At 45.4% G+C, this 27,918-nt stretch overlaps 1 protein-coding gene across 1 annotated transcript in view; it reads right to left on the bottom strand.

The window, feature by feature from the left end:
* RFLNA (refilin A) overlaps positions 1-27,918 on the bottom strand; it is a 228,940-nt gene that overhangs the window by 159,820 nt on the left and 41,202 nt on the right. The window contains exon 2 of the mRNA XM_067015142.1: positions 23,140-23,251. Within this exon, the coding sequence (XP_066871243.1) occupies positions 23,140-23,241 (102 nt within the window). The 5' untranslated portion in view covers positions 23,242-23,251. The remainder of the gene's footprint in view (positions 1-23,139; positions 23,252-27,918) is intronic.

The following is a 27,918-nucleotide window of genomic DNA, read 5'->3' as shown; positions in this document are numbered from 1 at the left end:
GTTTACCTGCAGCTGCGGTGAGCACTTCCAGTGCAGGCAGACGGCTCCCCTCTTCAAATGCCTGCCTCTCCCCTTCACACCCACCCTGAGCTCACTCTGGGGGATGCTCAGCCTGTCCGCAGGGAAGCCTGGAAGGGCTGGGGATTGAATGCCTCCAGAGCAAACGAAACTAATAAAGAATGAGGGACTTTCCCGGAGGTCCAGTGGTTAAGACCTGCGCTTCCACTGCATGGGGCACGGGTTCGATCCCTGGTCGGGGGACTAAGACCCTGAAACCGAGTGAGGCCTCCTTTTGTCCCCCGTTTCTTGTAGGCAAGACTCCAGCCTCCATGGCCTTCCCTGAGTTCCAAAGGGATTTGAACAGTTGCTAATCAAGGGGGGAGCAGCCAAGAAACCACCTGAGGCGAGATTAAAGGGACCAGAGAAGCTCATCAAGATTAAGAGAGGCCACTGTGGGGCAAGATGAAGGGAGGGGAGGCCCTGTTGACACCCTGATCTTGCCAGAGATTCCGCCCTTGAACGCTGCTGTAAAGCCCTTCACCAAATCTTCTGGGGGGGGAGACACAGTTTTTCGAGGCAGAAGCCTTACCAGAAGCAATAAAGCTATCCTTTTCTACTTCACCCAAAACCCTGTCTCCGGGATTTGATTCGGCACCGGTGCACAGAGAGGCCGAGCTTTCGGTAACAGACCCACACGCTGTGCGGCACAGCCAACAATAAAATAAAATAAAAATTGTAAAAGTGAGAGTCAGTGGACAACTAGCCCAGCTTGCCCCCCGCTCAGTGGCACAACTCGGAGGCTGGTCCATGTAGTTCTAAAGGGGACCCCTGGCGGGACGGAGCCCCAGTTACCCACAGCCGTATCCACCTCCTTAACGCATCCAGTTGGGCGTTTTCTCCCCTCCCAGCGCCCTCATATGTGCTTCCCAGAATCACCTCCTGGATAGACTATCTGCCCCCAAGGGCTGTCTCAGCATCTGTGTTTAAGGGACCCAAGCGAGCCATGTACCCCCCGAAGATGGAGTGTTTACAAATTATACAATGAATTCGTTAACTCATATGACCCACTCCAGGGGGCTGCTATTCATCAGCCTGTTAAAAGTTGGAAAACGTCCACCAAAGTTAATAACATGGCCTTTAAAAACAAAAAAAAAAAAGTTGAAATGCTATCCTGGTTTGTCCTGGAAAGAATTACAGAGAGGGGCTAATTGTTAAGACCGCTCGAAGAGGACAATGACAATACCATATCCTGCATATTAAAAAAATAATCTTACATGTGCAATCTCTGTGATGGCACGCGCCATAATGTACGACGATTTTCTGAATATGTATCTGTCTCCCCTGCCGCGTCGGGAGCGGTAGGTGGGAACGCAGGAGGTACCCCTCTTTTACAGGGTTAGCGGGTGTCCAGCAGATTCACCTTCTACAAACGGTCTGTTTGCTCTTTTTTGCTTGTTCGGTGGGGGGAAGCTTCTGGCTTTTCTCACTGCTGGGGTATTTCTCCCAAGAGTAGCCCTGTGGGACATCGCAGTGAGCCGTCAGCCAGAAAGTGAACTGCTCAACACACAAAGCCTTTCAGGTAAAGTGACCCACAGCCTCTCCTAGACCCACACTCAGCAAGATCTACATCTCCTCAACCTCTTTGGATTTCAACTTTGCTTGAAATATCCATAAATCCGTTCTCCTCCAAGGTTTAACTTAATTTTTCTTTCTGCTTCCCCCAAACTGTCTCCTCCCACAATCCTTGTCTTTCTTGATTTTAAGTCATTTTTTAAGTTAGAAAATCCTGGGCTTCCCTGGTGGCGCAGCGCTTGAGAGTCCGCCTGCCGATGCAGGGGACGCGGGTTCGTGCCCCGGTCAGAGAGGATCCCACGTGCCGCGGGGCAGCTGGGCCCGTGAACCACGGCCGCTGAGCCTGTGTGTCCGGAGCCTGTGCTCCGCAACGGGAGAGGCCACAACAGTGAGAGACCCGCGTACCACAAAAAAATAAATAAATAAAAAATATATATATATAAAATCCTGAGGTTTGTGAAAGAAAACCTAGAGACTTATAGGAAAGCGCAAAGAAGAAATGGAAATTGCCCATTTAGTCACCACATTAAGTCCGATCCCTGTCAGTTCTCAGGCTGGTGAATTTCCTCCAAGTCTCTTGTAGGTGTCGCTGGGTGGGATTTTTTTTTTTTAACCCATATGATCGTGCTATGGAGATCCAGCTCTTGCCCCTTAATATTATATTTTTTAGGTTAAGTTTTATGGCTAGGGTGGCTAGTATGCAATTTGAGGTCATAAAAGGCACAAGTCTGCATTTGTTACCACGAAAAATTTCATCAAAAATATTTTTGGGGTATTTAATATCTATCCATCATAAACACCTTTTTAAATGACAAAAGAATAATCCATGGAACAGGTATCTTGATAAATAATGCTTCTACAAAAGTGTGTGCTTGATAAACTTTATTTAGAAATAATTCCTTGAGCTAGACTCCCAGAAGTGAAATTTGAAGGTCAAAGGGCATAAACCTTCTTTTAGGTAGGCTAGTGAAGTGTAATAGATTTTGCACTACTGCCTGGGTTCAAATCTCACCTCAGTTGCTAACTGGGTGATCTTGCAAATTACTGCCCTCTGCCTCTGTTTCCTCAGCTATCAAATGGGAGTGCTAATAACAGGCCCACCCATAGGATTGTTACATTGTGAGGATGAAATGATGTGCTATATATAAGGTGCTACAAAGAGCAGAGGAGGCCCTCAACAAATGTGAACTCTCATGATTGGGATTGTTACTCTAATTACTATTACTGTTATCCTCCTCAGCTGCTCTCATAGCTAGTGCTAGATTGTTTCCAAAGTTCAGATCAAAAAGAACACTCTTTCATTAGAATCTCATACACTGCAACAGTATTGCCTTTTATTTTATTTTCTTCTCTATTGATTTGATCAGATGGAACGTGATTTTAACCGGCATTTCTTTGAATCCAATTTAGGTTGACCTTATAAAAGGTGTTTTCCATATTTTCCATGGTATAGGTTTGTCAATTACTTGTCCGTATTCTTGGCTCACTTATATAGAGAGACCATGGTGCATTTCTAACTCTTCCTGCATTTGCACGTTCACTAAAACACTCCTGATGGGAGCACACCTGTTCTTTGCCACACGGAGTGGGAGACCACGGGGATAGATGGAGACAAGGGAGACATAGGGGTGTCTGTGCCCCCAGAGCTTTCAGATGGGAGGAATAAATGATTATTACAACTTGTCACGGGTTGCAGGGTGTGTCAAGAGCGGCGTCTGAGGGATCGCCCTAGTCTAGGGGGTGGAGCAAGGCTGCCCTGAAAAGGGGATCCTAAGCTGAGAGAGGTGAAGGAGGGGAGACAGAAGAAGAGGTGTGAGAGGTGAGAGCCACGCCAGAAAACCGGGGCTATTTTTTAATACATATATAAAGAGTAGAATTTTATTACCACAATCACAGAAACGTGGTTTTGCTACAAACTATGTAGAAGTGCTTCAGAGTCTTGGGGCGCCAAGCACGCTAAAGAAGTATCATCACCACCACCATCATCACCATCCAGCTCTTTCTCTGAGCCGTTCATGATCTCACGTAAAGACAAATACTCCCAGGGAGATGTAGCCTTAGGTCACCCCGTCATCCACGCTCTGCCCTGCTCTGCTTTCTCTCCATTCCTCTTTAATTGTCTCAGTCAACATCGCATTCCCTTGTGCTTCCAACTTGCCCAGAAATGCAGCTTTTTTACTTCTATGTTACACCTAACAATCTATTTTAAGATCACCCCAACGGCTGGAAACCAGCTCACACTGGGACTTCTAGGAAAGATTTACTACTGGCTGTGAGGAGAGGCAAGGGCTTTCAGCTCAGTGCACCAAGCCAAAAGCTCCTGCTTTCCTCGATGCTCAAAAACACTGGGCAGAGATCTGACTTTAAGGTTTTCTTCAAAATATGCAATGTTAATTCTATGCGTTATAAGCTTCCAAATAAATAATGTTGGATGTTCCCCACTTTGACTAGACCCCCAGATATGCAAAGGTTCCCTCCTGAAACCATTTCCAAGTCTCCTGGAATGTTCTAATTAACAATAGAAAAGAATCCAAAGACTCTTCCAACGGAGAAAACATGATGACCAAAGGCAGACGATGTGATAGAAAAGAGGTGGGGACTGGTATATGAAGGTCCCAAACCCTCCTGTCCTGGTAGCTTCTCCTTCCAAACAGACCCAAGTTCATTTATCTGTAAAAACCCTCCAAAAGTGAGGAGGGAGATAGAAACCCTCATCCTAAAAATGGTACTGAATTTCCAACTCAGAACACTGGGTGATTCAAAAGAATATAGGTGGGGTGGGGGGGGTTCATCTAGAGCAGAGGGAGGGTGTTTCCCTGGATCAATGTGTACATATGTACATACACATACACCCATGTACATAATAACATATGCTCATATGTATATACATGCATATATACATGTATGTCAATGTGTGTATGTATATATGTGAATAGTTTTCCCTGTTGGAAACACAATTTTACAAGCACATACACATACAGATAGATAGATATGTATATATACATATATATACACATACACACATATATATACATACACACATAAATATGTATCTATGCGTGTATCTACATCTATGTACCTATAATAGGTACATATACACATAGATAGGTAGATAGATAGATAGATAGGTAGATAATATATGCACTTGTAAAATTCTGTTTCCAGCAAGGAAAACTATTAATAACATCTAGTATGAGACTCTTATCAGTGGGTCATATTATCCAAGTTCCTCCAACGTCCGCCTGTGGCTCCGACTGGCCATGGGCGAGAAGAGTCAGCCTATGCGTTTTTCCTTTTTCCTCAGGGAGAGAGGTCTGTTGCTAGAGACGTATAATGGCAACAACTGTGGCCGACGCCCTGATATTTCTAAGCACCTCCACACACACACATCAATCATGTAGATCAGCGGTCGGCAAACGCTGTCTCTAAAGGGACAGACAGCAAGTGGCTCTGTGTACCAGCCGGTCTCCGTCACAATTGTTCAACTCTGTCCTGGAAGTGTGACAGCAGCGCAGACACTGAGTAAATGAATGGACACGGCCGCACGTCAATAAAACTGCTTTCACAAAACGGAAGGGGGCAGAGGCCGTATTTGGCCCCATGGACCACCGTTAGTCAGTCCCTGAGTTAGATGCTCTCAATGACAGATAGGTGCTGTTTTCATTCCCATCTTACAGATGAGGAAACCAAGGCTCGGCAGGGTTGATTCTGTCCAGCCAGTCAAGCCAGCAGCAGACCCAGATGCTCAGACCCCAAAGCTCATGTTCTCTTTCTACTATATCATGTTTCAACATCTCTATCTTAAAAATAACAGGTGAAAGATGGGGGGATGGGGGTTGGGAGGAGATAAGTCTCTCTCTGAGCATGAGCTCATTTGTTTTGAGCTACTTGTCTTTCCTTGGGATAGTCGGGGCTCCTGGTATTGCTGCCAATGGAAGAAAATAATAGACATGCTTCTCTCAAGGGCCACAGTTATTAAAGGATGAAAAATCCAGTCCTCTGAAAAACGTCAACCAAGGAGAGGAGACAGCCTCAGGATGAAAAATAAATGAATAAATACACTTCCAGCTTCAGAACTGGCATCCGTTTTGACACATAAATGTTTTAACTAAGCATTTATATTTTGAGGTAACTGTAGATCCCCACACAGAAGAAATAATTCAGAGATTCCCTAGTGCCTTTTACCTGGTTTCTCCTATGGTAATTTCCTGCAAAACTATGTCACAACCATGGGAGCGACACTGATACAGTCGCGATACAGAATCTGTCCATCGCACAGCGTCCCACACGTTGCCCTTATATAACCACCCTCTCCTCCCTTCTATCCCCACCCCCCGGCAACCACTGACCCCTTCTCCATTTCTATATTTCTGCCATTTCCATCATATCATACAAATGGAATCATACAGTACGCAAACTTTGGGGACTGTTTTCTTCTTCCACAAAACGCAGTTCTCTGGAAGGTCACCAGGTTGTTTCAGACATCAGTATTTGCTTCTCTTTTTTTAATTAAAAAAGTTTTTAATTGAAGTAGAGTTGATTCACAACGTTGAGTTAGTTTCAGGTGTGCAGCAAAGTGATTCAGATAGATTAGAGACAGACAGATAGATAGGTAGATAGATATTCTTTTTCAGATTCTTTTCCATTATAGGTTATTACAAGATATTGAATCTAGTTCCCTGTGCTATATAGTAGGTCCTTGTTGTTTATCCATTTTATATGTAGTACTTTGTATCTGCTTATCCCAAACTCCTAATTTCTCCGTCCCCCGCTCCTTTACCCTTTGCTCACCATAAGTTGGTTTTCTATATCTGTGCGCCTGTTTCTGTTTTGTAAATAAGTTCATTTTTATCATTTTTTTTTAGATTCCACATATAAGTGATATTATGATATTTGTCTTTGTCTGACTTACTTCACTTAGTATGATCACCTCTAGGTCCACCCATGTTGCTGCCAATGGCAATATTTCATGGAGGTGCCTTAAAAAAAAAAACTAAAAATAGAGTTACCATAGGATCCAGCCATCCCACTCCTGGGCATCTATCTGGAAAAGATGAAAACTCTAACTCAAAAAGATACATGCAGGACTTCCTGGTGGTGCAGTGGTTAAGAATCCGCCTGCCAATGCAGGGGACACGGGTGCGAGCCCTGGTCCGGGAAGATCCCACGTGCCGCGGCGCAACTAAGCCCGTGCGCCGCAACTACTGAGCCTGCGCTCTAGCGCCCGCGAGCCACCACTACTGAGCCCACGCCTAGAGCCTGTGCTCTGCAACAAGAGAAGCCACCGCAATGAGAAGCCTGCGCACCGTAAGGAAGAGTAGCCCTTGCTCGCTGCAACTAGAGAAAGCCCGTGCTCAGCAACGAAGACCCAACACAGCCAAAAACAAATTCAGTAATTAATTAATTTTTAAAAAGATACATGCACCCCAATGTTCGTTGCAGCACTACTTACAATAGCCAAGACTTGGAAGCAACCTATGTGTCCATCGACGGGTGGATAAAGAAGTTGTGAGAGAGAAAGATATATATATGCAACGGAATGGTATTTGTTCCTTTATTGTAGCGTGTCCAACCACTCACACATTGAACTGTGAGGTCGCCTCCCGTCAGCCTCCGTCCACACCACTCTCTCCGCATCTTCTCTCCTCCGCCCCTCCCCAGCTGTGTGAAGGCAACACCAGCATCACACTATTTTCTCCTTTCCCCTGCGTGTGCCATACAGAGACCCTCTCTCTTCTTTTCAGCCTCTCGCAACCTGCTGGCTTCTTTCCTCAACCTGAGAACATCCTTAGATCTTCCCTATCCAGAAACCACATCTCTTCGCCCAGTTGTCCTTTCCGGCTGACAGTCCAGAACAGAATGTCTCTGAAAGGGTAGTAAGAACAAGGAGGCATCGGCTGCCTCTCGAAAGGATTGGAGGCCTGGGGACAGGAAAAGGAAGACTCTGTGCTGTCCTGGCGGGACGTTACTACCGTTCGCATGTTGCACTTATTCCAACTGTACCATTTCACGCTCCCCGCCCCTTCACAGGCAGCCCCCCGGGAGATCTTTACTTCAACAGTATCGTTTTTCATGTGCCGTGTATTGTTCAGTTCTTGGCCTGGCCCCAGATTATTCAATCAAATCCCAGGCGTTAGACGTTTTATCTGTCCCCCAGTGTTTTCACACTATGCTGACTCGTACAACAACCCTTTCGTGCTCAAATCTTCGGCCCCATCTCTGATTATTTCCGGAGGATAAATAGTTGAAAGCCAGTGACCCACCAGGTAGGTTCCTAAAAGTGGATTATTGGGTCAAAGAGGCTTCCCAACGCTTGTGTCAAGCTCTCCCTGTAGAAGGTATAAACGTAGATGCCCCTGGCAGCTCCTTTCCCCACACAGACTCCCAGCTTTGCATTTAATAAGCTAAAACGTGTGGTCTCGTGCTGTTCATTTTCATCTCTTTTGTTATTGCTGAGACTGACGATTTGTTCAATTTTTCATTTGCTATTACAGTTGGCCCTCTGTATCTGTGGACTCTGCATCCGTGGATTCAACCAACCACGAAGATGGAAACTTTTTTTTTTTAATCCAGAAAGTTCCCCAAAGCCAAACTCGAATTTGCCATTTGCCAGCAACTATTTACATAGCATTAACCTTGTAGTAGGTATTGTAAGTAATCTAGAGAGGATTTAAAGTATGCAGGAGGATGTGCATAGATTATGGGCAAGTACTATGCCATTTTATAAAGGGACTTGAGCATCCGTGGATTTGGGTATTCACGGGAGGCCCTGGAATCCAATCCCCTGTGGATACCAAGGGGGTGTTTATTGTCTAATTACATTTCCTCTTCCATGAATTGTCCATTCACAGTCTTTGCTCATTTTTCTTTTAGGATCCTAGTCCTATTCTTATTAGTTTGAGTACTTTGTGCATTTAAGGTTGTGACTCTAAAATATTTGAACAAGCATTTACTTCCATGGTTCATTTTTGGCTTTTCATTTTCTATAGGAAAAAAGCATACATATATCTATGGAAATTTTAAATTTTAGGGGGTCAATCAATTTCTTTCCTTAGGGATTTCTTTCTATTGTTTTTACACTTGGAAAGAAAGAACTTCCCTTTTCAGAGAGCACATAACACCAGCACCCATATTTTCTTCTAATGTATTCTTCATTTTATTTATATATGTATTTCCTTGATGCAATTAAAATTTATTTGGAATATGGGATGAGGTGAGACCGTTAACTGATTTTTTTCCCAGAGTCCATTTTTCCTGAAACTATTCATTAACTATTTATTAATCAAGCTTTCCCCCTTCTGTTGTTTGGGAGTGCTTCCTTTAATGCAATTAAACATATCAAGTGATAGGTTTTTGAGTTCTCTCTTCTGTCCCTTGATCTTCATATTTATTCTGGATTTAAATCCATTCTCTTTAATTATTATAGCTTTATAATATGTTTACTATTTGGTAGGGTAAGTCCCCTCTCATGACTTTTATCAAAAACTCCCAGTCACCTTGTCTTTATTCTTCTTAAGAAACTTCAGAATCATTTTGTCAAGTTTCTAAAACTCTCATAGGTTAATTAGTTCAACTAATCCTGTTACTGAACAAACTTGGGTCTGCTCGCCCGAAGAGCAGCAAAGCCAATCTACTGACACCGGGTTGTGGTGAAGGAAAGTACAGTGTTTATTGCAGGGCACCAAGCAAGGAGAATGGGCAGCTCGTGCTCCAAAGACCCAAGCTCCCCAGTGGTTTTCAGGGAAGGGTTTTTAAAGGGCACACCAGGGGTGAGGGTTGTAGGGTGACTGATCAGCTCATGCACAATTCTCTGTTTGGTGGTGAGGTAACAGGATGATGTTTCAGGAATCTCAATCATCAGCCTTCTGCTTCCAATGGTCTGGAGTCTAAGTGCCAGTGGTCAGCAGGCAGTTAACTTCCTCCACCTGCTGGGGGTTTTAGTACCTGCAAAACAACTCAAGGATACGCCTCAGGACATTATCTACAGCCCTTGAGGAGGAACTAAAGGTTCTTGACTTTGTTTTTTGGCTAAACTATTATTACTTTGTCTTGCTTGACTGCCTTCCTTTGATTCTGCATCATCTCTCACTTCTCTGATTAAATCTGCTCTTTGGAACTGGGCAAAGGCCTAAGAGGCTAAAGCTTTTCTACAAACAAGAGGCGGGGGGACATGGGTGTGTATCTCTCCCTGGGAAGGCCCCACAGGGTCCTGCTGGGTTTCAATTCTAACCCATCCCCCCCCAACATCTTTTCTATCCGTTCACGTCTTTTTGTTTCCACTGTTACTCTCTAGGTCTGTCCATCGCTTTCCTGGTAAATAATTGATTTTTCTCCTAGTGGACTTATAAGTTGGTTTACTTAGGATATCCGGAGGCTCCCATTAAGGAAATCAGCTGGCACTTACAAGAGCAGGTTAAACTCTAACTACACAATCAGTGCTCTCCACGCACCAACTGTGGCAAACTATATCATTGTTCCAAAACGTCTGTTGTCCCTCCCCAAGGGAGGGTTGTATTTTCGTGCCCCGTGGATAACAGCCTTGGTGACATGAGTTGCTTTGGCCAGTGAAACATATGCAGAGGTGTTAAGTGTCATTTCTGAACCAACTCCATGAAGAATCTCCTGACCCCCTGCAGAATGTCACGTCTCCCTCTTAACACTTGGTGTGCACTTTCCTGGTGACGGTGATGGGCTTAACTTCCCTTTACAGCCATTTGTGAGCTGTTGGCTCCTCCCTAATCAGATAGAGCCCTCTTGATGGCACAGACTGTGTCTCAGTCACCTCAGTATTCCCTGTGGCAACTGCCACACGCACCCATGGCAGGTGATCAGCCTATGTAACTGCTACATCAAGGATGGCAGACATACCTCTGGTTTGAACTGTAAGGTCAAAGCTGGGACGGTCTTTTTCCATTCCTTCTCTCCAGCCACCCTAAGACCCATTCTAATTCTAAAAACAACCACACTGGTTTGTCAAGGGGAGATTTCCATATGCCTGTAAAACCCCACCATTGACATTTATACCTATGTCCCACTTCTTTCCACAATTCAGTATATTTTTCCACTCTTTATGCCCAGCCGATGGAAAATGGATCTAAAAATAGGCCAATGTATTACAGGAAACATCTTGATCCTAGACAAAAAACAAAACAGAGTGGGACCCTTCAAAAGAAGTGTATGGTGTGGCTGCCCTGCCTGCTTGAGGATAGAAAGGGTCCTTGTGTCATATGTGTTGTACTTGGCTGCCCCCTTGCTGACGCTGTCCATAGCGATGTCACCAGCCTCATCCTATTCTAGCTGAGAGAGGGAGGGAGGGAGGGAGGGAGGGAGAGAGGGAGGCTTTCAGGAAATAACGTTCCCAGGAAATGTCTCCTGAAGCTGTCTGCACAGGAAATATGTATAAAGGAAGGAGGAGAAGAAGAGAGAAATGTGGCACGGATCTAGCTTATTCTCAACTGACACGTCATGGGGAACGTTTTCTATCATATTTCCTTGTTCAGAGTAGGAGATGGGGTGTTTTCCCTTCTCTCCTTCCTCTGTAACCTGCCTTTGTTTTTCTGAGAGAAGGCTTTTTTGCTCACTTCTACTCTCTCACCTGTAAGCTCTCCCTCTACGCTCTCCTTTAAGGCAAAGACTTGTTTCCGCTTTGCCCTCTGGAGTCGAAGAGTTACTGACTTTTCAAGCTGGGAGGCGACTAGCCAATAGTTTACAGGGCTTTCTCATTTTCTGGAGGGTGAGCATCCCAGGAATTCCTCTCCTCTTATATTTCAGATCTTCCATGAAGGATTTTCAACTAAAAACCAGGGCTGTAGAATCCAATTCTTGAAAAGGCTCCCAACCAGAGCCCCTGAGAGAGGGCTTTCTGAGCTTGGAGGGTGTTTTCTAAGCGTGAGGCAATATTTACATGGCCAAGGGCACATCAGAAGCAGTGAGGTGTCTGTAGGGCCCTCGACATCGGGAAATGACATTTGGAGGCCCCTCGTGCATTTCACAACGCCCGTTACTTTTCAGACTGTCTGTACATCTCATCTCCTCCCACGACATCAATAAAGGAGGCAAATATTTTTTCACTTAAAAAAAAGACTGAATCCATGGGAGGTAAAATAATTTGCCAGAGGCTGTTCATCACGTTCCTGCAGGGCTGGGATTCAGCTTTCCACAAGCACAGATGCGGTCTCCATCCCTGTTCCTGGCACCGACTCCTAAAACCCCTGGAATTTCCTAAGTGTTGAGAGCCATAAAGGTGTCTTTTGTTATGTTAAGGAGGTGACTTTTGAAAAGGACCTGGGGGTGGCAGCTGGTTACCAGGGGAACCAATCACGTGATTGGAGGGTTAGAACGAACTTTTGGTCCCACCCCCTCCCACATCCATCCTGGGAGAGGAGAGGGGCTCCAGGTTGAGTCAGTCACCAGCTGCCAGTAATTTAATCAATCATGCCTACATAATGAAGCCTCCGTACAAACCCAGAAGGACAGGGTTCGGGGGTTCTGAGAGCTCCCGGGTTGGTGAACATGTGGAGATGCCAGGAGAGTCGAATGCCCAGAGAGCACGGAAGACCCCCACCCTTTCCCCAGACCTTGCCGTTTGCATCTCTCCCATCTGGCTCTTCCTGAATTATATCCTTTGTAATAAACTGGTAATCTAGTAGGTAAAATGTTTCTCTGAGTTCTGGGAACTGCTGTAGCAAATTAACCAAACCCAAAGAGGGGATTCACTGGAATCTCCAATCTATAATCGGTGGGTCAGAAGCACAGGTGACAACCTGGACTTGTGATTGACCTCTGGAGTGTGTGTGGGGTGGGTGGGTGGGCGGAGGCAGTCTTGTGGGGCTGAGCCCTTAACCTGTGGGATCTGATGCTGTCACCAGGTGGAGAGTGTCAGAGTCGAGCTGAATTGTAGGACACCCAGCTGGTGTTGGGGACTTGCTTGCTGGTATGAGGACCCCTCCAAAACCCACACACAAACACACTGGAATTGGTACCAGAATGGACAGGCAGTGTCATTTAACTCTACTCTGAACAATGAAAAAATTAACACTTTTTTTTTTTTTTTTTTTTTTTTTCCGGTATGCGGGCCTCTCACTGTTGTGGCCCCTCCCGCCGCGGAGCACAGGCTCCGGACGCGCAGGCCCAGCGGCCATGGCTCACGGGCCCAGCTGCTCCGCGGCACGTGGGATCTTCCCGGACCAGGGCACGAACCCGTGTCCCCTGCATCGGCAGGCGGACTCCCAACCACTGCGCCACCAGGGAAGCCCCAAATTAACACTTTTTAACCCTCTCCCATTTTCCTTCCTCCAACCTCTAATTGTTGGTTGTATTTTTTTAGCTTTGTCAAGATTTATAAATATTTCCACAATAACCATAATACCTCCCCCCAAAACCTCTTATTTAAGTGGATGATTCAGTGCTTACTACTATTTGTAAAACTGTATTTTCTCCATTCCTGAGTTATTTTAATTTATTTCTTGGTTGGTTTGATTTCAATAAGAATATTCCCTGCTTGAGAACACCCTTCTGTTGCCTTTACAAGCTAAGGACAACGTGTCTGGGTATAAAATTACTGAGTCACAGTTCTTCTCTTTGGAGTTTGGTAAACATTGCTCCACTGTGTTCCTGCACTGATATTGTATGAATCCTTTTGCTTCCATGTTTCCATTGCTGGGTTTTATGTTCAAATACCTTTTTAAAAGGAAATAAAACCTCAGAATCATTAGACTTCTCCAATATTTGAAAAAGACAGCCTGTTGCCTTTACATACGAATGCAGGGAGAATCAATAACCAGAAGAAATCATCAGATATACAGAATATGTTAGGTAGTGATAAGTGTTAACAGAGAATAAAGCATTTAATAGATATGCCTCCTCTATTTTCTAGCACTGAATATTAATGTGGAGAAGTCTAAGGTCCTATTTTCCCTTTTAAATATTATTACCTTTCATGCCCAAATGCCTGAAAAATTCATTCTCCTTAATGCTCATTTAACTGAACTTAAAGCTCATTAACTGAACCCAAGTAGTTTTAGCATCAACGAAACTGTCTACATTTTAGCAGGAACATAGTGTACTCTCTTGAGCTGAAATTCAGCACTTCCTCCATCTCCAGGAAAGTTTCTTCCAACTTTGAATACTTTTTGGTTCCACTTGTTGATTTCTCCACTCATCCTTATGTTGGATTGTTTTTGCCCTCCATAGCTCTTACATTCTTTTTAATTACTTTACTTTCTTTATTCTATTTCCTCTGGGCCAGAGATGATTAGGGTCGGCTGTCCAAAACTGTCATTTCTTTGTAGGTCAAAATCAGCAATTTCATATGGTACAACCTAGTTTGGAGATTCATTAGAGCTTCAGTGGTAGCTGAAGTTATGGGAACGACACTATTCTCCCCTTGTGTCCTAAAGAAAAATCATTCCCATAAACTCCCATCAGAATTTGCCTTATGTCTCATTGGCTAAGACTGGGTCACATGCCCACCCCACTGACCAATCACTGTCAAAGGTAACAGCATGGACTTACTGACTTATCTCAGTCATGATTCATCCTATCTCAGGGCTGGATACTGGCCACCCAAACAAAACCAGGATTTGGGGTTAGCAAGGAAGAAGGAAGGATGGCTGTTAGGGAGGTGACTTAGATGGGGGTAGGTTTAGGTGACAGCGTGGCTTTAGGGGTCAGTGCTCATAAAGTTTTCTGGGAGACTCACACCAACAATCCAGGGTCAGGGAATGAAGCTTAACTAAACTTTCTGGCTCTTCAGAGGAGGCTGGTCACTGTCATGGATGAAAGGGATGAGGTCAAGGGCTCATAAAGCATGGGAGGTTCAGAAATAACATGAAGGAGCTGCATTTCTGCATTACTGGAAAAACGCTAGAAAGAAGAGACTGCATGTCTGGCTCTGCTGCCCCTTTAACTGGCCTCATATGAACCTGTTAAACAACAGATGAAGAACAAGAGTTTGGGGGGTTTTTCTGTTTGTGTTTTGTTTTGTTTTGTTTTTTTAAGGAAAAGCAATTCAAGGACTCAGTTGCGGAGGACACTTACTTCAAAACTCTTTTTTCCAGGGCAGCTGGCACCTTGGACATTTTTGCAAATGCAAAGACGGAGTCTTTGCAGTAGCTTTTTACTTTCTCACAGCAGCTCCCGAAAAGGGGAGCTGCCAGTGTGAAATGAAAAGACAAAGAGAGGCTTTTCCCTCTGTCTCCTGAGGTCCTTTTGGGGATCCTGATCTACTAAAAAAAAAGAGAGAGAGAGAGAATTTCCATTTTGGAAACAGGGCAACCTACTCTTGTGTTCACTAAACTCCCCAAGCCCGGATCCCCAGGCAAGCTCACCGCCTCCTGGTCTGTAAAATGCCAAGTTAGCGAAATCTCTGCGCCCTCAGATTTTGCATCTGGAAAGCAGGGGTGAATGCATCCCCTCCTGCCCTATGGGCCATGTGGTAGAGGATAAGTGAGGTCACCTCTGAGCCAGGGATTAAGTCTCCAATCCCTCCCTCCCCTCAAAACTGTTCCACAGCGCCCTCTCCAGCAGGAGCTCCGAATATTTTTAATCACGCATCCCCAGGAGGAAACCACACGAGCAGTGTCGATTGGGTCCTCCCGGAAGTGGATGCTGAGTTAGGATCGCAAGAGGGGGTGACACCTGTGACAGACAAAGGGGAGAGGAAGCAGGACCAGGCTGGGCAGATCTGAGGGTCTCGGCCAACCCACCGGGGCTCCAGAGCAAAGACTGCCTATTAGGGAGGTCCTGCGTGGGGCAGAAATGGCCAGCGCTGGGTCCCTGCCACGCTGAGGCACTGCCTGGCAGGCTGCCTCTGCTCAAAAGCAAAGATGGAGCCTAGATGCACACGTAACAGCTGGAGGCTGCAGTGGAGCAAGATCTTTCTGGAAAGCAGGTCCGAGCGCACGCCTCCACAGCGGTCGTGCGTGCATGCATGCGTGTGCGTGCGTGCGCGCGACACCCTAGGAAACAGACAGCCCCCGGCACACGGCCCGGGGGCAGCCCTCCCCCTCCTGCTGCCTGAGTCGTGTCCAGCAGCTGCTGATTATTCCTTAGACCCCCACGAGCTGCAGGGCCAGCTCTTTGCATTCCCTTGTTAAACACTGGAGTTGCAGTATCAAAACCCTATCGCTTCCGTTTTTACGACATAAACTCACAAAGGTCCGTGCCTAACTTAACTACATGCCGATCTTGTCCTTCTCTGGGTCCTGGAGTAAAGGAGCCACCAGGAGACAAGATCCCTCAGATCCTAAAAGGGGAGAAAGCCCTACTTTGCAAAACTGCCTCCAATCTGGCTCCACAATTATTTACTTCGCCCACGTGTTGAAAAATCCCCCAACGCGTGATTCTTTCCAGAAGGGTGTGGGAAAGGTCGCGCCGCGCACTCGGCCTCCAAGTGAAGCCCAGATACAACTTCCGGTTCCGGAGGTTACGGGGACTCTTCAGGTGTGGTGCTCCCAGGACCAAGGAGCCCCAGGTCACTCCCCGGGTGCTTGAGAGGCACAGGACTGTGTGCTTGACTCAGGCGCTCTCTGCTCTTTGCAAACGTAGAATGTGAAGCCAAGGAAAAGAGATAATAGAACACACAGATGTAAAACCTTGGGAGGAGAGTTTAATAGTTTGATAGCAGCGGCTGTACAGTAATTTTATCAGATCGTACGGAACACCGTGCTCACCTATGCTGGAGGACAAGTCCCCTGCCCCCAGCCCCGAGAGCAGATTTTTGTCTCGTTTGTTCATTTATCTTTTCAGAGAACTTGTCACTGGGCCTGACTCCCAATGCTGCCTGAATCCTGCTCTTCTCCTAGTATTTCAGTTTCATGCAGGAACTGAAGCATCCACAATAAAAATATGAATTAAGGAATATGGAGAGCTGCTCTTTTTCCTTCTCTTGTGCTCTAGAAAGTCTGGCTCCTTTATGTCTGGGGCAGGGCTGTTGTCCACAGTGACTTGGTTAATGTACTTGATCTGCCCGTCTTGTCCCTTGATGAAGAGCGGGCAGCAGAGACGGAGAGAAATCAGGACCTGTGCAAACGAGCACAGAAGCTCTTCCAAATGCCTCGTGCACACATACCCTCTGCCCCGCTCCTATTTTTAGGCCCAGAGCAGTGCTTCTCAACCAGGGACATTTTGTGCCCCCTCCTTCCCCCCAGGGGACGTGGGACAACGTCTGGAGACATTTTTTTGTATTGTCACAGCTGGGAGGATGCTCCGGGCCTCTCAGGGGCGGAGGCCAGGGGTGCTGCTCCACATCCTGTAAGGGCCCAGGATGGCCCCACAGCAAAGAATGACGCAGCCCAAATGCCAGTGGTGCCGAGGCTGAGAAAACTTGGCCTCCAGTAACACAACATGCTTGGCAGCTTCTTATCTTTTTGTCTTGTTGCATTCTTCAACTTAACGATGCAAAAAACCAAACACCGCACACACTTGAAAATGAAGCCTTTTGGCTGGCCCTCAGGCCCGTGGCATTTCAGGACGACAGTGGCCAGTAATAGAAACGGCGAAGCTGGGGGTGGCCTTTGCGAGAGGCATCTGGGCGGCCTCCTGGATCGCTTGGGAGCCTGGCTACAAGCTCTGATAGAGGTGACTGCAGTGCTGGTTTTCCGAGAGCCTTTTCCCTCAGTCACGCCGAGGACCTTGTATGCGATTCGCGGCGATTAGGTAGGGGCATGAATGTGTTTTCAGCCAGCCCGGTGCCCGTATCCCTCGCAGGTATTACTCTTCGGAACGGCCGCACAGTGTGCCAGGCAGAGGCCAGGGAGGGGCGTAGAGGGCAGCCCCTGACTTGTCCTTGACTTAGATGCTCTCTGCTCTTTGGGAACGCAGGACGTGCTAAGGAAGGGGAGCTGGTCTCTTGGCAGCTCTGATGGTCATACTCAGGGACGCAGGAACCCCCTGCAAATCTGCAGGCCTGGGAAGAAGAAATGCCTGAGAGCCGATACTCAGGGCCCTCTCCTGTGCTCATTGTCATGGAGATAAATGTTTCTGTAAGAAGAGTTTTTGCCCCCCCCCCCCCCCCCCCCCCGTGAGGGCAAAGACAGAACTTCTTATCAATCAGGCGACTCTAGGATACCCACCGTAGAAGAGAAACATGTCCTGGTTGCCTTGAGGGCCCTAATATGGGGAAAGACTCACTTCAATTTGAATCCATCAATTCTAATAAATTCACTCTCTATTCATTCATTGATGGTTGAAAAGATAATGAAAGTAGAAACAGGAGACAATTAAGAATTAAAGATATTGCTAACTTCTAGGTTTATACTGATGGAGCTGGTGTCATCTCATGATTGCAATGAGGTCATGCGGTTGGGAAAAGCCCCCTCCCTTTTTGACTGTCAGGCATCCAGGCATCCCTTCTACCAGGGGTGCCCCCGTCGTGTGGGTCTTGCTTCGAGACAGGCCCACCTGTGTTAGCAAAGGTGGAGACGCAGATATTTCTGCTCCCTGGTCGCCCCGGTGCAGGCAGAGGCATGTGGCCGAGCTGTGACCGCCTAGGTACTGTGCTGGGGCGAACAAATTCATGCCCACCGTGAACCTGTGAATGTGACCTTATTTGAAAATACAGCAGCCATACAGACACCCCTGCTTGGGACCTTGAACCCTGAGGGTGTGATACAGAGCCCAGTGTCGGAGGACTGGCTGCCCAGGTAAAAATGATACGAACTTTTGGTTCTTATTTCCTTTTCCTGCCCCACCAGGAGCAAAAAAAATCTGCTTGGTTTCATCCATTTCCCTCTTTGATTCTTTCGGAGTTTCAATCCCCCCGATAAACCGTTCCATGGGTGAGGATGTTTTTCGAACAAAGGGTAAGGCCATTCTACCCTACTGCAAACTCACCCAGGGCCAAATCCCAGGGCTGCTGAGTGGGCAGCACAGAGAAATGAACCATAGCTGATCGCTTCCGACTGTGGGCTCCGGGGCCAATTTCCCAGCCACTCTCCGAGTTAATTCTATCTCTGCAAGTGCTGTGTTGAAGACGGAACGTGTTTCCTAGGTATATACACCGCGTTCCATTTTTAACATCATGGGCTTATATATAAGGGAGAAATGGATTTTTTAAGTTGGGCGATCCCATAAAAAAGAAGCATTAAACAGGGTCTTTTGAATTTTCTTGGCTCAAGGGCGTGCTGCTAACTCAGCCTTAACTTCTTAATACGAGAAGTTTAGGGATGCATCAAACTTCATGGGCAAGTTGGAAAAGTGATTTCTCTTTTAATTCACAAAGCAGAGTGAATTGGCTGGACTTCCATCTTACACCAAACTTGGGTCAAAGACTGTCTCAACCGGAAACATGGACCGTGCCTGGGTGGATGCCAGGAACTGTGCCAGAGGCTGCGGTATTATTACCCCCATTACACAGTAGGGCAAACTAAAGCCACATGGCCGGTGTGAGACAGTTCTTGATTCGAAGCCAGAACCCACGCACTTAATTGCCCCTTGGTGACAAAAAGAGGGAGTCTAAGGGAGAATGGGGGAGAAAGATATACATCGTCAGGGAAACATTTGTACCTTAAACTTAGTAAGGTGTGTTGGGGGAAAGATCAATATTTATGTAAATCGGTATATGTGTGTACAAAGCAGCCTATTAACTGGGGATCTAGTCATGACCAAAGATACCACCTTACTTCAATGGACCAAAAGCATATTATATTTTCATTTTATTTAATACATCTATTTTCACTCACTAATACCATCTCTTTCAAAAGTATGAACAAAAGATCACTTAAATCCTTTCTTTATCTGCCGTTTCATTTATTTTTGTAAATCGAACAGACTTCTCCCATGACTTATAATGTCAAGAAGGATTTCTATTTGTATGAAAATGATTTCAGGTTTCATCTTGCTTAAAATGCATGTATTTCTTCATTTCACCACTATCATGCTCCTATTTAAATAATACAAATACCTCCCACTTTTAAAAAACACAGACTTTCCACTTGAGAAATACTTCCCACTTCACATATTGAAATTTGTCTTTAGAGTGGATCTGGGTAGCGCCTGAGGCAGGACATGGAGCCTCTCCTTTTCTAAACCTGAGTCCGGCTCCTCTGGTACCCCTTCTCCCCAGGCCTCACCCATGGGCCCTGTCTTCTGTCTGCTGGTCTGGCTGCAGCAAGGATCCTAAGTCCCTTTAGAAAGGATCTCTTACCCTTGATATCTGATCGCCTTGTCCTGCCTTCAGCAAGAATCCCTGCCCTTGATGTATCCTCTTCTATCCAACCACCCGCCCCGTCATTGACTATAAATCCCCAGCTGTCTTTGCTGTACTCAGAGTTGAGGCTGGCCTCTCCTTCACTGAGACAGTCTTGACACCTACAGTCCTAAATAAAGTCTTCTGTACTATTTTCACAAGTGTCAGAATAACTTTTTTTTGGCTGTGCCACACGGCTTGCGGGATCTCAGTTCCCTGACGAGGGATTGAACCCAGGGCCACAGCAGTGAAAGCCTGGAATCCTAACCACTAGGCTACCAGGGAACTCCCCAGAATAACTTTTTTTTTTTAAACAGGCAAAACATCTCACCAGTGAAAGAGTATTATTAATATAATGCAATATATTAAAAACCCATATATTTAAAAACCAATATTCAAAGTAAGAGTGCTCCGAGAGCATTCCAGAACACGCCTTCTTTCTCTACTCTGCCAGGTGGTCTTGTTCACGCCTACGGAATTCAGAGGGGATCCTCAGCCATTCTCCCCATGTCATTCCAACATAAGTCCCATCACTTCCAACTGGACCAACTGTTCTCCCCGACTCCCCCGCTCTGCTCCCTCCCCTCTCCAATCCACCAACACCACCAGTCACTGCCCCACTGAAAACTCCCCCGTGGCATTCAGAATAGTGGATACGTTCCAGACTTCCTAGCTCTGGGCCACCTAATCCCTTCCAGCCTTCCTAAACACATGCTATGTTCCAGAACCTTCCGGCCTTTCCATCTTTGCTCTTGACATCATGACATCCCGGAACGTCCCCAGTGCCAGCTCACACCCACCTGCATGTCTGAGCTCGACTCCTCTGACCTCGATCAAGCCCGCGCTGAGATGTGCTGTGGCTGCCTTACCTTCCCTGTGGGCGCGGGAGAATCACCAGCCGGGAAAACGTTTCATTTCTTCGCCACCCACAGCGCGCAGCCCGATGAACCGGACGTGGTGGCTATTCAGTAAATGCTCACTGAGCAACTGAACGAACGTCACCATTGCATTCAGCAGGACAGAAAACGCGGCCGGAAAAGTCTGAAAAGATTTGTTTTCGAGAAGGACATTTTATCCCTGCTTGCCGGGCCCGACGAATTTAAACCATTCAAAGCGCGCAGGCGCCCTCTCGTGGCCACAGGATGACAGTCCGTCACAGAAAAGAGTTTCAATTACGGAGCTCTGACACTTCCCACCTGGGGCTTTTCTTCCTCCCGACCAGAGGCAGGGGCGCAAAGAAACCACTCCCGTGAGGAACCCAAGGTCAACGCAAGTGGCTCAGTAGCTCACTCGGAGAATTTAGCTCCTCCTCACGCCAGCCAGGTAACAGGAACTGTGGCTCCATCGGGGAATGTGATCCCTCCCGCTTGAGAAGCCCACCAACTAATTGCGACGTGGGGACCTTGATTGGATCGTGGCTAAAACAAACCAGGCTAAAACAAACCCTGGCGCTCCAGTGGTTAAGACTTCGCCTTCCAATGCAGGGGATGCAGGTTCCACCCCTGGTGGGGGAGCTAAGATCACATATGCCTCGGGGCCAAAAAAAACCAAAACATAAAGCAGGAGCAATATTGTAACAAATTCAATAAAGACTTTAAAAATCATCCACATCAAAAAAATAAATAAATAAAATAAAACAGACCAGTAGGAAGAGGCACTTGGGAGAATCAGCAACAACAAAGACCTCGTACGCAAACGTTCCTTGCAGCTGTATTCATTAGCGACGGAAAAAAGAGCGAGCCCAAGGGTCCACCAACGCGTACCGGTGGTATATCCACACAACGGGATGATCCGCGGCAATAAGGAGGAAACTACTGAGACACACCCACAACGTGGGTGAGCATTAAACATCGTGCTGCTCACACCAGAGTGCACTCTCTTGAACTGAAGCTCCGGAAGAGGCGATGGTAGGCAAAATTGGAACAGGGGTTGCCTGTGGTTGGGCGGGCTTGACTGGGGCCTGGGGGAACTTTCTGGGGTGATGATAATGTTCTGTAACTTGACAGGGGTTCGGGTTACACAGATGTATGCATTTGTCTCAACTCATCCAATGTTACACTTAAAATGGGTGCCTATCATTATATATGTAAATTTTACCCCCAAAGGAAAAAAAAACGACAACAAAAAGATGCTAAATCTTACAAATGATGTCCATGCGGAAGTGTTTGGGGAGAAGAATACTGAGATCTGCATCTTGCTTTGAAAATACACTGAAAAACTAAGGTGGATTAACGGACGGAACAGAAAGATGGCTAGATGGATAGGTACATGATAAAGCAAACAGCAAAACGTTAATTGCAGGACTGGTGGTGGTGGATATGTATATAGATGTTCACTGTAGAATGCTTTCCACTTGTCTGATGGTTTGAAAAAAAATATGATAAAATCTGGGGTGGAAAGATATTGGGGGATATTTGAATACAGACTGAGCAGTAGATGACTGAATAAATACTGTTCATCTTCATGTATGATGGTGCTGCTGTGGTTAATAGGAAAATGTCCTTATTTTCAGAGATGCATATTCAAGTATTTAGAGCGAAGTGTCGTAATGTCTGAATCACACTTTAAAATACTCCGGGTTTAAAAAAATGAAGCTAAAATTGCAAAATGTTAATAATTGTTATATCCATGCGATGGATGTATGGGTGTCAATTATTCCATTTTCCTTCTTCGAAGTGTTTCACAGTAAAATGGAGACACGCTCTCTCAAGGAGCTTGAACTCCAACAGTGAGTGAAAGTTCTGTCCCCTTTCCCTTGTCTGCTCGCATTGTTATATTTTTCCTTTTAAAAATTAAGTCCGTGATGAGGATGAAGAAAATCTGTTAATAATGTGTAATCTGGTGATGAGCATCTCATCAGAAGGGAAGTGTAAGGAGAATGAGTGAATGGTAAGATAAAAGACAAAGTTAACAAGGAAGCAGGTAATGCAGAGGGAGAGGACAGGTGCCTGTGAGAAGGAGGGACTTTACCTGGTCCCATAATTCTAGGCAGAATATTTGCAAACATGCCCCCCCCTGGCTTTCTGTCTTGGTCACTGTCATTCCCCGGTATCTACCTCCAAAGTCGAGACCGAGATGCCGCTCGCCACATCCCATCAGCCACCAAGTCCAGGGTCTCCTGTCTCCTACATCTCTCTCTCCAGTTAACCTTGTGCCCCTCAGTGACCTCGTCTGTAAAATGGGCACATGGTGACACCTGCTTCCTGAGTTGTTGCCATGATCGAATACTATAGCATAGTGTGTCTGCTGCGGCCAGAATACACAACTGTGTGTTTCTTTAGTTCCCTGGCACACACCTCCCTGGCACTTACAGGCTGCTCCCAAGCTCTCTAAATATATCACCCAGATGCTTCAACTTCCAGCAATAACGTCTTACTTACAGTTTCCCGAACGCACGTCGTAACTTCATGCTCCAGGTCGTCATGTAAATCAGCAGCTCTCAAAGTGTGGTCAGCAGGTCCCCGTGGTCCCGGCATCAGCATCGCCTGGGAACTTGATAGAGACAAAAATTCTCAGGTGCCACCCCCACACCCACGGGATAAGAAAATCGGGGTGGGGCTCGGTGATCTCTTTTCACGAGTCCCCCAGGTAATTCTGAAGGATGATGAACTGTGAGAACCTTTGGGGTATTTCATCTCCTCTGCTTGGAGTATGCTTTCTCATTGTACCCGTCAAACTCCTATGCATCCCTTAAAGCCCTCCTGTAGGAAGCCTCTCCTGGATCCACAGCCCTAGATAAGGTTATTCATGCTTACCTCTGCACTAACGCTGTACCTCGATCCTACTTCTTCTGTAGGTGTTCTAGGACCCCGTGCTATAATTATTTGTTTGGAAGTCTTTCTCTCCAACTAGGCTAAACAAACGTAGTAAGGAGCATGTTTAATATCATCCTCTGTATTTCCAGCCCTTAGCAAGTAAGTGCCTTTCACTCAAGGCAAGTTCACCTGCTTGAGCTGCCTGGTGGCCCAACGAGCTGTCCAGGTGAAGGAGGTAACTCCCTAACTGATAGACCAGCGGTTTGAGATTCAGGATACCTGGTGGAGGTGTTTGCTTTGAGTGTACTTTTATTTTATTTGAAAATCATATATATCCATCCTCAATTTCATTTATAGGAAGAGTCGAATATTGGCAATGTTGTAACACCTTTAAATTTCTTCAATGCGTTTTCGGATTATCCTTAAGCTGCAATGATTTCCCTCCAAAGATGGTAGCACTTTGCTTTCAATTCAATCCAACAAACAACATGATGTGTGATGTGTGCACCCAGATGGTGGAAAAGACTGGCTGACATGCCTTTTGCAGGAGGTGTTGCTATTTACCAGAAGCAAGTCCTTGGCCAGGTTAAACTCTCTAATAGTAGTAATGACAGCCAATACGTACTGAATGCTCCATCTCTGCAAGGCCCTGTATTCATCTCCCTTCGGCTTTACAAGAGCCATATGCAACAGGTACAGATCCTATTCCCATCTTACAGATGAGGAATCCGAGGCACAAAGAGGTCAAGTAACTTGCTTAAAATCACGAAGCTAGGAAATAGGGGACCAGGATCAAAGCCAGGAAAAGTGCCTTCAAAATCCACTCCCACCGTGATGGGTTTTCGTTTTGTTTTTTTCTGACTCGGCATTCTAAATATTCCTCCAAGATGCCTTTCCTTTTTTTGGTTGCTTTTTTTTCACTGTGTTTAAATATACATCATGTTTGCCATTTTAGCCACTTTTAAGTGTATGGCTCGGTGGCATTAAGTACATTCACACTATTGTACAACCACCAACCGTCTCCAGAACTTTTTCATCTTCCCCAAAACAAACTTTGTCCCCATTAAACGCTAACCCCCCATTCCTCCTTCCCCAGCCCCTGGCACCCACCCTTCTACATTCTGTCTATGAATTTGACTACTTTAGGTATCTCACATAAGTGCAATCACACAATATTTGTACGATACTCAGCATAACGTCCTCAAAGTTCAAGCGTGTTGAAGCATGCATCAGAATTGCCTTCCTTTTTAAAGCTAGTAGCCCATTGTGTGGATGAACTCCATTTTGCTTATTTGTTCATCCATCAGTGGTCACTTGGGTTGTTTCCACCCTTTGGCTATTATGAATGATGCTGCTATGAACATGGGTGTACACACATCTGTTGGCGTCCCTCCTTTCAAATCTTCTGGGTATGTACCCAGAAGTGGGATTGCTAGATAGTATGGTAATTGCAGGAGACCTGGTTTCTTGCTTAGCTTTGCCCCCTCACTTTTGCAAGTCACTGAACATTCTTTCCAGTGTCCCATGCATAAAATGAAGATGGAATATCTTTTTCCCTTTGAATTACTATGACCATGACAATGATAAGTATATTAAGACAGAGATATCAGCTTCTAAACTATAAAGGTGGTTTATGAGTTCCATCTATTGTTGACTGGAGGGGGAGAAAAGGAGGCAAAGAAGGAATATTTTTTAACCACCCGTAACCTCAGAAGCTTTTCTGTTCTCCAAACTAAAATCTTCCCTCCTGGGCTGCTGCGCCATCTAACCAACTTTTTAGCACTCTTATATTTTTAGCAGAACTTTCTTTGGTCAAATAATGGTTACTGATGAGTCCTACAGGAAAATGAAAAGGGAAGATAATGTTAATCTGCTGACACACGTTTGGGATTTTTAGAGCCAAAAGAATTGCTTTATCAATAGGCTGTCTTATCAGAGATGATTCTTGGCATGCTTCACCAAGCAGTCGTTTAAGTGTTTTTTAAAAACATTGTCATTTGTGGTACGATTTACATGCAATGATCTGAGGCCCTGGAAGGAAACCCACTTTTTCAAGCCACAGCACAAGTGAAGTAATGGTTTGTAACTCAATGATGTATATGCTAGACTATCAATTTTCATTTTATATTATCTCAGAGAAATTGCCTGATGAAATCACATAATGCTTCTATTTTTTTTAATGCTTCTATTTTTTATAGAATACTACCTCTTGTAAACGCATGCACACACGCACACACAGTCTTCTTAGCATTATTAATTGTATCTTTCAATCTTTTAAATCAGTGATCACTGAAGGACGAGCCTAGATATAATTAACAGAACTTAGAAAGAATTAACTAAAAATATGAAACAAAGTAAATGGATTTGGGGCATAAGGTTCAACATTTAAATTAGATAAGAAAGGCATAAGTCAGAGAGAGAATGGGTTAAAACTTGGGACCATGAAGTTATATGACATTAATAGTGGTTGCTATCTTTTTTTTAAAGTAATTCAGAGAACAAGTGGGGGATGGCGGTTTTGGGGTCTCCCCTCCCAGGGGTAAAAATGTTTAGAAAGCTGCATGGAAATTGAGGACCCAGATGGATAATCACAAGGAACCTGTATCCCAGCTCCTGACCCTCCCCCTTTTGACCACTAGAGGGGGCCATCTGTGCATTTCAAGTCACATCGCTGCTTCATTTTCCAAAGCAAAATGACTCCATTTTAACTTGGTGGACCCCAAATAATCAAAGACTTAATTCTTGGCCTCTCTAGTCATGCAGCATAGAACTGTCAGGTTTTTAATGCTCAGCAGCTCTTATTTCTTTATGTAAAATAACTTTGGCATTTGACTCTGCCATGTTAATAAAATGTATCTCAGCAGGTTTACTTTATTAATTTTGTTCTAAAATGTATCAACTCTAGAAATAGGTGAGGGTGATTAAGGGGTACGAACTTCCACTTACAAAATAAATGAGTCCTCCGGGATGAAATGTACAGCATGGAGAATACAGCTGAAATTGTAATAGCTGTGCACGGTGACAGATGGTAACTAGACTTATCCTGGTGATCATTTTGTAATGTAAAGAAATATCAAATCATTATGTTGTACATCTAGAACTAACATAGTGTTGCAGGTCAATTATACTTCAATAATAAATAAATAGATGTTATCAACCCTAATAAAGGTAATAGCAACACTATTTTCAGTAAAAAGTAAATAACAAAGCGAATTGTTCTACGGTCTTAGAGGTTTTTTTGTTTTGAAAAAGGAAAATGAACATCTCTTACTATTTCTCGGTCTTAAAACATACCCCAAACTATCCAGAGAACATAAACTCTTCAGTGTATGATTAATATTCAACTATCCATGAGTGAAAAAGCAACTTCTAGATGACTATTCTTTACACAGAAAGAAAAAAAAAAAAAAAAAAGAGAACCCCAGGTTGGCTTTTTCCATCAAATGATTGGCTCTTTCCCAATCACCTACATATAACTTGCGTTTGCTCAAGGAATGTCAGCTAATTTGATTATATTATTCAAAACTAAATCATGGGGGCTTCCCTGGTGGCGCAGTGGTTGAAAATCCGCCTGCCAATGCAGGAGACACGGGTTCGTGCCCTGGTCCGGGAAGATCCCACATGCCGCGGAGCAACTAAGCCCGTGAGCCATGGCCGCTAGGCCTGCGCGTCCGGAGCCTGTGCTCCGCAACGGGAGAGGCCACAACAGTGAGAGGCCCACATACCGCAAAAAAAAAAAAAAAAAAAAAAAGTAAATCATGAAAAAAACAAAACTAAATCATGAAGGCAGATGAAATATCATTAATTCCAAAGCAACGTATCTATTTTATTATTCCATATTCACGGGGGTTATCCCAGTGATTGCTTCACCCCATCCGTCTGCATATTAAAATTGTGTCAATCCTCAGAGGCAGTTATCAGAGGGGCCCGAGGACTTTGGGGGACTTGTACGCTATTCTGTGCATGTCCTCTGAGAGTGTGAGAAAAAGGAGAGAGAAGAGACCCCAGGTGATGCTACAGAGCTGATGAGGATCACAAGCCATTTCGCTGCAGGGGTCCCTGATGACAGCGGCCTCTCGAGCCTCCAAGGATACCCTGTGCTGGGCACGTGAGGTTGACAACAGTCTGTGTTTCCCGGGCATCTCGAAGCCCAAGGATCTCTTGAGGATCCTGATTAGCACTTCCGCTGAGACGGAAACTCTTAATGCTGGAAAGAGTTATTCACACTCGGTCTGAGTTAGGTCGGCACCTTGGCCGACGTGAGATCAGAACACGGGGGGAGTCGGGAAAAGACCAGAGAATACCGACTGGCAAATGCCCTAATGCGTGATTGAAGGCTGGAGTTCACGGGCTCTGGTTTCTGGTCCCTCCTCTCCCCAGAATGACTGTCCTATAAATACTATT

Source organism: Kogia breviceps, chromosome 15 (genome assembly GCF_026419965.1).
Source record: "Kogia breviceps isolate mKogBre1 chromosome 15, mKogBre1 haplotype 1, whole genome shotgun sequence".
NCBI classification, from domain to species: domain Eukaryota; kingdom Metazoa; phylum Chordata; class Mammalia; order Artiodactyla; family Physeteridae; genus Kogia; species Kogia breviceps.
The sequence above is the reverse complement of the archived record's forward strand: the minus strand, read 5'-3'. Positions and strand labels throughout refer to the sequence as shown.